Here is an 11639-nt window from a genome sequence, read left to right as displayed (position 1 = left end):
TGGGAGGTGAGGGGAGCAGTGAGCAGCAGCGGTGGCCGCGCTCGGGAATCATTTTGGTGATTTATACCTATATATATATATATATATATATATATATATATATATATATATATGTGTGTGTATATATATATATATATATATATATATATATATATATATGTGTGTGTATATATATATATATATATATATATATATTTATACACAGGGCTTCGATGTGGCAGAGGGGTTAGTTAGTCCTGGGTTCAATCCCGGGCTCGGGATCTTTCTGTGTGGAGTTTGCATGTCCTCCCCGTGACCGTGTGGGTTCCCTCCGGGTACTCCGGCTTCCTCCCACTTCCAAAGACATGCACCTGGGGATAAGTTGATTGGTAACACTAAATTGGCCCTAGTGTGTGAATGTGAGTGTGAATGTTGTCTGTCTATCTGTGTTGGCCCTGCGATGAGGTGGTGACTTGTTGAGGGTCCACCCTGCCTTCCGCCCGATTATAGCTGAGATAGGCACCAGCGCCCCCCGCGACCCCAAAGGGAACAAGCGGTAGAACATGGATGGATGGATGGATGGATGGATATATATATATATATATATATATATATATATATATATATATATATATATATATATATATATATATATTCAATTCCCACCTAGTACCAACCTCGTCACGTCCGTTGTGTCCTGAGCAAGACACTTCACCCTTGCTCCTGATGGGTGCTGGTTGGTGCTTTGCATGGCAGCTCCCTCCATCAGTGTGTGAATGGGTAAATGTGGAAGTAGTGTCAAAGCGCTTTGAGTACCTTGAAGGTAGAAAAGCGCTATACAAGTACAACTCATTTATCATATATATATATATATATATATATATATATAACTAAATTTTCCAGTAGCCTAGCTAGCTTTTTCTGTAGCTTAGCTACTTTAAGAGCCATGCATCTAGGTAGCTTACATCAAAGCTACAAGCTACAAAGAGAGAAAATGGACTACCAATCAAGGGCAAAAAAATATGAATAAAAACAATGACCTTGATGAACGAGAACATCCATACATCCGGAGAAAATCAATCATGATTGGTTGCTGTTTGTGTGACGAGTCACAATTGGCTAAAGTTAGGGCCAAACATTACGAACTGGCCAATCGGAGGCAAGATATGGCGGGTCTTAAAAACTGGTAAGCAAAATTATAACAGCCATATTATGAAAGCCATCTTACGTGACGACAAGGGAGTCGGAGACAGAGGGACGCTTTAAGCTGACCACTCAAAACAAATGGCAGAGGAATTTTCTCCCGAGGATTATATTTTTCCTGTAGTGATGAATACGACGAGCAGGAAACCCACAATAATGCGTGTCCTTGGCCATATTTAGACAAATGTATATGTTCAGAGAAAACAATGCCCAAAACATTTTAGTTGTTTACTCTGTCAACTAAAATCGTATCTGCTCTCTTCATCCAAGACATCTAACACAAATGTAGGAACACCAAGTGGTAGAAAATGGATGGATGGACATTAGGATGAGTTGAGTTTACGATTCCAGTCACTTGCACTCTTGTTGTTATAATATATATTTTACATTTCCAAACAGCCAAAATAATGTACAAAGTAAACAAAAATAGGCTTCCTCCTTTAAACAAGACAGGGAAAGTACAATTTGAGCACAACATTGAAAGCATTTAGTGCAGGTGTGTCAAACTTTGCACTGAGGGCCACACACTTAAACATGTCGGAGCCATTTTCATAGTTTTAATTTTCAAAACCTTTGAAATAAGGAGATTTTTTTTTATTTTTAGGGCTCCCCTCAAGTTTTGTCCCGGAGATGGAGAATGGTCTCAGTCATAATGTTACAAAATAGATCATATATTTTTATTTATTTATCTTTAATTCAACGCTTAAATCTTTAGAGAAAAAGTTTTTTATTTTTTTTATGTTTTATGCCCTATTTGTCAAAACCCTGTTTTTTAATGGCAAAAACACAAACTATGCAATACTCCCCACCAACAATTTCAAAGTGGAATATTTGATGTGAATTTATTGGAGTCTTATATAGGTCTATAATTCATAACAACATATGTTTTCATTTATTATTCTTTTTTGAGCGATGGCAGTTTTTTAGAAAATAAAGTCCCACTGAAATTATTGGGTATCCAAAAGGGCCTCTCATTAAACGAAGTGTTAAAAAAAAAAAAAAAAAGTTTATTTTTTACTTTAAATGCTTAAGTCACTATATCAACTTCAGGCCTGTTCATCGATCATATAGTTTAATTTTTTTCACAGTCTTTTTGTTTATTTTATGTTAGGTTGATTGGCAACACTAAATGGTCCCTAGTGTGTGAATGTGAGTGTGAATGTTGTCTGTCTATCTGTGTTGGCCCTGCGAGGAGGTGGCGACTTGTCCAGGGTGTACTCCGCCTTCCGCCCGATTGTAACTGAGATAGGCGCCAGCGCCCCCCGCGACCCCAAAAAAGGGAATAAGCGGTAGAAAATGGATGGATGGATGGAAATAAGCTGCGGGCCGCACTTTGAACACCCCTGATTTAGGGAATCTGTATCTGTGTGTGGAGTTAAACTAGGAAATGGAAAAAGTAAAGAACTTCAAAAATGTGCAAATATGAGTCAGTTTAAGAACAATATCAACCAATGTATAACTGTCAGAGTCCATGTCTGATATCAATATCATGAAAAAGTGGTAGGATCCAATAACTCTGCTTCACCCTTCTCCTTTTGGACATCAAAGAGCAAGTGTGATTGTTTTTTTGTTTTTTGTGCTGTACATTTTTAATATGATTCAAATAAATTGTTAATATATTCAGTAGTACCTTCAGAAAACATTTGGTTCTTTATCATCAAACTTTTTATTTTACACATTAAAATTCACAGTGTATGAAAACATGAACATAGTTTTGGGGTACATTGTAATTAATATACAGTTGAATACGGAAGTGTTACAAATACAACAAAAAAAAAACACACCAGCCGAGTCGCAAGTTATTTGAATGAAATATGTACACTGTTTATCGTGAAAGTAAGTAAAAGCAAATTTTGATTTAGCTGAGTGACATAACAGAATATTTCCAAGTAACTGAGGGTTCTTTTGCATCTAGAGTCTCATTTTATCTGAATGTTAAAACTGTTACGTGTAACCCTATTTTCCATTTCCAAAGCTGACCTTCATCAGGGATTGTGCGTGATAAATACAGTGATGTGTCCGACGTCCATGAGCACATTTGGACCAACACCGGTACTGTAACCATCCCTGTTCTTGATGCAGCTTGCAGTTCTTCACTTTGCTAGGATGCTCTCAATGCTGAAACCTTTGCATTTGTCCCTTCTGGGAACATGTGCTCTGAAACCGGACTGGAGAGCAGCGGCGTAGCAAAGCTGGGCCGCGTTATCCATCCGTTGCGTCGGTGATGGCTGGTCTGACTTCCTTCTGGTGGGTTTGACTGCCCGGCACACCTTCTGTTTGTACGTAAGAAGATTCTGCTGCTCCTCAGAGGGTTTGATCGCGACCAGAACCGATTTGGGGTCTGCTTGAGTCTCAGTTCGCTTTGCGTCCTGCCTAAGTGTCATCTCCACCACCAAGGACGCGTTGGGTTTCTGAGAAGAGACGTGGTCTCTGATGGAGTCTTTGTTGTTCTTGTGTTCTGCAGCATCCGGCTGACTCTTTGCCTTCCTCTTTCTCCGCCGGTAGTTGCCATTCTCAAACATATCCAAGCACTTGGTGTCCAGCGTCCAGTAGCTGCCTTTCCCGGGTCGCCCCTTCTCTCTGGGCACCTTGATGAAGCAGTCGTTGAGGGAAAGGTTGTGGCGGATGGAGTTCTGCCAGCCCTGCTTGTTATCCAGGTAAAAGGGGAAGCGGTCCATGATGAACTGGTAGATGCCGCTCAGTGTTGCACGCTGGTCCGGCGCGCTCTTGATGGCCATAGCGATAAGCGCGATGTAACTGTAGGGTGGCTTCTGTGGGGGGTCCTGGCGGTCCGGCATAAGGCTCAAGGCAGCGGGGCCGCTGTTCCCTCCGTACAAGTAGATGAGTGGGGGTCCGGAGAGGCTCAGAGCCGAGGACGGTAAAGCAAATCTGTGGTAAAAAGTCATCATTGATTCTTCCCGGCGGGAAAAAACACACTCCTCTGAACAACTCCCCAACTTTCATCAGCTCTGCAGAAGAAATGCAATAACTGCCGTACTTTCGCTCCGTTGTGTTGAAATAAGTTGTCCAGCATAAACTGCGAGTGCTGTTTCAGCCCACCCACATTAATTAAAATGTAATTGCTCTGAGAGTCCCTCGTGCCCCCCCCCCCATTCCGCCTAACAACCAATCAGGCGGCGGCTTATTCCCCGGTCTGTTTATAGAATTAGGCGCTTGATAAGTCTGCCCACCCAAGTTGAATCAAGCTGTGTTTATTTGGAAAAAAAAATCCCGGCCACCCAATACATAAACGGACTGATGTGCTGTTGAAACAGCAAGTCCACCTCCGACGCTGAGAGTTGCTCACACACACAAAGAACAAACAAACATTGCAGTCTTTGCTGGGACTTGCGTGGGTTCACTCCAAAACATTTAAAAGGGGACAATAACTCAACATATTTTGTTTTAAGAGCCTGCCTTCCTTTGATAGTATAGATAGTAACAGTTGTCAGTTTCACATACATATAATGCCATGACTTCAGTATCGCTTTTGTATTAAACCAGTGGTTCTCAACCTTTTTTCAGTGATGTACCCACTGTGAACATTTTTTAAATTCAAGTACCCCCTAATCAGAGCAAAGCATTTTAGCTTGAAAAAAAAGGAGATAAAAAAGTAAAATACAGCACTATGTCATCAGTTTTTGATTTATTAAATTGTATAACAGTGCAAAATATTGCACATTTGTGGTGGTCTATCTTGAACTATTTGGAAAAAAAAGATATACAAATAACTACAAACTTTTTTAAAAAAGGATTTCTACATAATTATAAATAAAGATTTCCACACATAGAAGTAATCATCAACTTAAAGTGCCCTCTTTGGGGATTGTAATAGAGATCCATATGGATTCATGAACTTAATTCTAAACATTTCTTCACAAAAAAAAGAAATCTTTAACATCAATATTTATGGAACATGTCCACAAAAAATCTAGCCGTCAACACTGAATATTGCATTGTTGCATTTCTTTTCACAGTTTATGAACTTCCATTCATATTTTGTTGAAGTGTTATTCAATAAATATATTCATAACGGATTTTTGAATCGTTGCTATTTTTAAAATATTTGAAAAAAATCTCAAGTACCCTTTGGCATGCCTTCTAGCACCCCCAGGGGTACCCGTACCCCGATTTGAGAAGCACAGTATTAGACATATGTGTGCTTGTGTTCATATTGTTACATTGTTGATATTGGGGGTTTTTTTTAACTATTGTTTTATTTTTTTTGCAAACGCTTATTGAAGGGAATACATTAATGGAAAAATCGGGGGCAAACAGACACATTATTAAATGAGTACTAACAGTACTTTTAAGGGGCAATCAATAAAAAAAAAATTCACGTCCAAATGGCTATTCTTTTTATTCTGATTCTAAATCGACTCATTATTTTCCATAATCTGTTTTTATTAGGAATTAATTAAAGGCCATCCATGCATCTTAATGAAATTAAACAATGGATGTCCGCTAACTTTTTGCAACTCAACGCCAAAAAAACGGAAATGCTGATTATCGGTCCTGCTAGACACCGAACTCTATTTAATAATACAACTCTAACATTTGACAACCAAACAATTAAACAAGGTGACACGGTAAAGAATCTGGGTATTATCTTCGACCCAACTCTCTCCTTTGAGGCACACATTAAAAGCGTTACTCAAACGGCCTTCTTTCATCTCCGTAATATCGCTAAAATTCGCTCCATTCTGTCCACTAAAGACGCTGAGATCATTATCCATGCGTTTGTTACGTCTCGCCTCGACTACTGTAACGTATTATTTTCGGGTCTCCCCATGTCTAGCATTAAAAGATTACAGTTGGTACAAAATGCAGCTGCTAGACTTTTGACAAGAACAAGAAAGTTTGATCACATTACGCCTGTACTGGCTCACCTGCACTGGCTTCCTGTGCACTTAAGATGTGACTTTAAGGTTTTACTACTTACGTATAAAATACTACATGGTCCAGCCTATCTTGCCGATTGTATTGTACCATATGTCCCGGCAAGAAATCTGCGTTCAAAGGACTCCGGCTTATTAGTGATTCCCAAAGCCCAAAAAAAGTCTGCGGGCTATAGAGCGTTTTCCGTTCGGGCTCCAGTACTCTGGAATGCCCTCCCGGTAACAGTTCGAGATGCCACCTCAGTAGAAGCATTTAAGTCTCACCTTAAAACTCATTTGTATACTCTAGCCTTTAAATAGACTCCCTTTTTAGACCAGTTGATCTGCCGTTTCTTTTCTTTTTCTTCTATGTCCCACTCTCCCTTGTGGAGGGGGTCCGGTCCAATCCGGTGGCCATGTACTGCTTGCCTGTGTATCGGCTGGGGACATCTCTGCGCTGCTGATCCGCCTCCGCTTGGGATGGTTTCCTGCTGGCTCCGCTGTGAACGGGACTCCCGCTGCTGTGTTGGATCCGCTTTGGACTGGACTCTCGCGACTGTGTTGGATCCATTATGGATTGAACTTTCACACTATCATGTTAGACCCGCTCGACATCCATTGCGTTCCTCCTCTCCAAGGTTCTCATAGTCATCATAGGGACGGCGTGGCGCAGTGGGAGAGTGGCCGTGCGCAACACGAGGGTCCCTGGTTCAAATCCCACCTAGTACCAACCTCGTTGTGTCCTGAGCAAGACACTTCACCCTTGCTCCTGATGGGTGCTGGTTGGCACCTTGCATGGCAGCTCCCTCCATCAGTGTGTGAATGTGAGTGTGAATGGGTAAATGTGGAAGTAGTGTCAAAGCGCTTTTAGTACCTTGAAGGTAGAAAAGCGCTATACAAGTACCACCCATTTATCATTTATTTATCATTGTCACCGATGTCCCACTGGGTGTGAGTTTTCCTTGCCCTTATGTGGGCCTACCGAGGATGTCGTAGTGGTTTGTGCAGCCCTTTGAGACACTAGTGATTTAGGGCTATATAAGTAAACATTGATTGATTGATGGATTGATGCGCTTACCCACTCCACATGTATGTCAGCAGCCAAGGAACCTTTCTTGAAAATGTTATATCATAATTTTTATAGCAAACAATATATTGTGAGAATCTGTTAATCCCCCCCAAAAAATCTGCTTAGGGCCCCAATTTAGCCATTGGATAATCATGACCAATAAATTGAAAGCAAAAATCTGAAAATCAAGCAATAATGAGCCTGAATATATGGAGAATGTGTCACGGTTTGTTCGCATGTTTATGCGTGGATTGTTCTCCCAGGATGCAGACGGAAAACTCCAGAGGCAAGGTGCAGGTAGGACAATGATTTATTCTTATAAATCATACAAAAATAAAGGAAACAAACAAAAAAGATGCGTGCCGATGCAAAGGAGGGCAAAGGAATAAGCTTGCAGGAAAGCTAAGCATGTAAACAGGAATCAAGAATCATAGAAGCAGGGAATCATTAAATGTAATTGTTGCATGGAAGCAAATAAAAAAGCCAGACTGAGTGTGTTGAAAAACGGGAATAAGTGCCTGGCAGCAGGTGAGCATCCCCGAACCCTAATCTGAGACAGGTGAAACTAGTCAGCACCCTAGGCAACCAAAACACACAAACTCAAGGGTGCTGAAAACAGAACTGAGGGAGTCAAAAACTAAACAAAACATGACAGAATGAACTGTAAGTTTTACCATGCAAAGATTTACGTGGACCCCGACTTAAACAAGTTGAAAAACTCATTCGGGTTTTACCATTTAGTGGTCAATTGTACGGGATATGTACTGTACTGTGCAATCTACTAATAAAAGTTTCAATCAAACAATTTCAATCAATCAATCATCTGGGTGCTAAGCACTTCCAGCCATAGCGAAACATTAAGCCATCAAGTAGCACTAGTGCTAAGTACTACACATTTTACTGACAAAATAAAAACATTACTCTTAATGTTCGCACTCACTTAGATGCTGACTAAAGATAAAGATGGTTGTATCTTTCAGCACAACACTTACGTTTCCTGTTTAGCTGGTAAATTCGGCATAATCTTGACTCCGCAGATTAGAAATATTGGAAGGAAACGAGCATGAGAGCCAGTATATTCATTAACCACCGATTCAGTCTGTCTGGAATAACAGTTGGTAGGTAGCGTGTGGAATTTCTATGGTTTAAATTTTTCAAAACTCGAAGGTAATTTAGCATATTCCAGTAGATAGCATATTTCTCAGCTATCAAAAGTAGCCCGAGACACTGTGAACCAGGTCTGTGTACTGTGCCAGAAAAATTGTTCCTTGATGTTAGCGCAAATAATATCAATGTCGCTACAGTTTGGTTCAAATACAGGTCACGGCATGTAAATGGAGCGTTGTTGGCTTTTAAAAAAATGTTTTTTTAGAGGGCTTTGTAGACAAAATAGTAGATTCTTCATTACCTGTATTGTTAGCTGCCTTGTGCTAGCACAAAAAAACATGTATGTTCTTGCCTTACATAAGAAGTTTGGATGATGGGTTTTATTTACAAACCCTGTTTCCATATGAGTTGGGAAATTGTGTTAGATGTAAATATAAACGGAATACAATGATTTGCAAATCCTTTTCAACCCATATTCAGTTAAATGTGCTACAAAGACAACATATTTGATGTTAAAACTGATGAACATTTTTTTTTTGCAAATAATCATTAACCTTAGAATTTGATGCCAGCAACACATGACAAAAAAGTTTGGAATTGTGGCAATAAATACTGATAAAGTTGAAGAATGCTCATCAAACACTTATTTGGAACATCCCATAGGTGTGCAGGCTAATTGGGAGCAGGTGGGTGCCATGATTGGGTATAAAAGCAGCTTCCATGAAATGCTGAGTCATTCACAAGCAAGGATGGGGCGAGGGTCACCAATTTATAAGCAAATTGTCGAACAGCTTTAGAACATTTCTCAACAAGCTATTGCAAGGAATTTAGGGATTTTACCATCTAGGGTTCGTAAAATCATCAAAAGGTTCAGAGAATCTGGAGAAATCACTGCACGTAAGCGATGATATTACGGACCTTTGATCCCTCAGGGGGTACTGCATAAAAAACAGACATTATTGTGTAAAGGATATCACCACATGGGCTCAGGAACACTTCATAAAACCACTGTCAGTAACTACAGTTGGTCGCTACATCTGTAAGTGCAAGTTAAAACTCTACTATGCAAAGCGAAAGCCATTTATCAACAACACCAAGGAACGCCGCCGGCTTCGTCGGGCCCGAGCTCATCTAAGATGGACTGATGCAAAGTGGAAAAGTATTCTGTGGTCTGGCGAGTCCACATTTCAAATTATATTTGGAAACTGTGGACGTGGTGTCCTCTGGAACAAAGAGGTAAATAACCATCCGGATTGTTATAGGCGCAAAGTTCAAAAGCCAGCATCTGTGATGGTATGGGGGTGTATTAGTGCCCAAGGAATGGGTAACTTACGCATCTGTGAAGGCACCATTAATGCTGAATGGTCCATACAGGTTTTGGGGCAACATATGTTGTCATCCAAGCAACGTTATCATGGACGCCCCTGCTTATTTCAGCAAAACAATGCCAAGCCACGTGTTACAACAGCGTGGCTTCATAGTAAAAGAATGCGGGTACTTTCCTGGCCCGCCTGCAGTCCAGACATGTCTCCGATCGAAAATGTGTGGCGCATTATGAAGCGTAAAATAGGACAAGACCGTGGACTGTTGAACAATTTAAGCTGTACATCAAGCAAGAATGTGTCAGGCTTGGACTTGGATTGTTTGTGCTCCTTCAACGCAGAGGGAATATGGGACGAGCCAGGCGTGAATTCAGGTACATAGTTTTAATTTTATTAATACTCAAAATACAAAAAAAAGGCAAACCAAGGACGCGCTCTGTGGCGGATAAAAATCTATACTATAACTTAGAACAAAAACAGCACAATGGCAATACTATCTACAAACAAACAAAAGATACTATCAAAGACATAAATACAAACAAAAACTTACTTGGCGTGGATGAATCAAAAAGCATGGCATGAAGTATGTAAGGCAATGAAAGTTAGAACGGCATGGGTAATGAAAGTTGATGTTCCCAGCCTGATGGACAGAAAGAAATTGACTTATATAGTGGCTGTGATAATTAGGAACAGGTGCGGGACTGAGGGCATGGGCGTGACTAGGAGACCAGGTGGAAACTAATGGATTACTATGGAAAAACAAAACCAGGAAGTGTAAAACGGGAAACAAGAGTCCAAAAACAAAAGAAACATGATCAAACTTAAAACTAAATTACGGGTATGACAGTACCCCCCCATTAAGGACATATTCCAGATGTCCAAAAAGAAAAAGCTATGATCAAGAGTCATGGGAGGGCGGGAGGGGGACATGGCGGTAGGTCGCCAGACCACGTGTCCCCGTATCCACCGGGGCATAGTCAGGTGGTGGCGACGCGTAGAGGATCGAGGTGGGCGACCCGGGAACGGCCATATCCGTGGCCGACCTCCTTGGCGTGGCGGACGACCACGTAGTGGCCACCACTGTGGCCGACAAGGAGGTCGACATCCTTGGCGTGGTGGACGCCCACGTACCAGCCACATCCGTGGCCAACAAGGAGGCGGGCTTGGCGGTCGGCCTGGACTTGGGCTTGGCAGTCGGCGTGGACTTGGGCTTGGCGTGGACTTGGGCTTGGCGGTCGGCGTGGACTTGGGCTTGGCGGTCGGCGTGGACTTGGGCTTGGCGGTCGGCGTGGACTTGGGCTTGGGCTTGGCGGTCGACGTGGACTTGGGCTTGGCGGTCGACGTGGACTTGGGCTTGGCGGTCGACGTGGACTTGGCGGTCGACGTGGAGCTGACACTGGCGGAGATTGGCTTCGACGTGGAGCTGACACTGGCGGCGCTTGGCTTTGACGTGGAGCTGACACTGGCGGCGCTTGGCTTCGACGTGGAGCTGACACTGGCGGCGCTTGGCTTCGACGTGGAGCTGACACTGGCGGCGCTTGGCTTCGACGTGGAGCTGACACTGGCGGCGCTTGGCTTCGACGTGGAGCTGCCACTGGGGGCACTTGGCGGCGTGGACTTGGAGCTGGACGTGGACTTGGAGCTGGACGTGGACTTGGAGCTGGACGTGGACTTGGAGCTGGACGTGGACTTGGTCTTGGAGCTGGAAGCTGCGGCTTAGCAGGCTGAAAGACTGGTGGAGGTGGCCGTGTTGGCCGCTGTGGCTTGGCCGGTTGAAGAACTGGAGGTGGGGGACGTGCTGGTCGCTGTGGCTTGGAACCGCACCGGGCAGAACCAACCCACAAGCTCCCAGCCCCAGCCCCCCCCTCAAGGAGTGGCTGCCAGACACTTTCATCATGACCTGGAAAAGTCTTTTGGGGTGGGCGGAGGGAGGTGAGGAGGAGGGCAGAGTCTTCCCCTTTGAATTGTCCATATTGTCTTTTTATTGTCTTTGTTTGATTCTCTGAAAAAAGTTATTGTGGCTTGGGGGGGGGCTTGAGTCCTGGGGGGTGTGGCATGAATTTTGGATGGCTGTGACAGATG

At 42.7% G+C, this 11639-nt stretch overlaps 1 protein-coding gene across 1 annotated transcript; it reads right to left on the bottom strand.

The window, feature by feature from the left end:
- Positions 1–2874: 2874 nt before the first annotated feature.
- On the bottom strand, positions 2875–4208 carry foxl1 (forkhead box L1). The gene has a single exon (XM_061918079.1). It carries the CDS (start codon positions 4089–4091, stop codon positions 3276–3278), a length of 816 nt encoding a protein of 271 aa, XP_061774063.1. The 5' UTR covers positions 4092–4208; the 3' UTR covers positions 2875–3275.
- Positions 4209–11639: the final 7431 nt, after the last annotated feature.

Source organism: Nerophis ophidion, linkage group LG12 (genome assembly GCF_033978795.1).
Source record: "Nerophis ophidion isolate RoL-2023_Sa linkage group LG12, RoL_Noph_v1.0, whole genome shotgun sequence".
Classification (NCBI taxonomy): domain Eukaryota; kingdom Metazoa; phylum Chordata; class Actinopteri; order Syngnathiformes; family Syngnathidae; genus Nerophis; species Nerophis ophidion.
The sequence above is the reverse complement of the archived record's forward strand: the minus strand, read 5'-3'. Positions and strand labels throughout refer to the sequence as shown.

Coding starts and splice junctions, on each gene's coding strand:
- foxl1 (XM_061918079.1), bottom strand. CDS start 4,091: ATGATGACTTTTTACCACAGATTTGCTTTACCGTCCTCGGCTCTGAGC.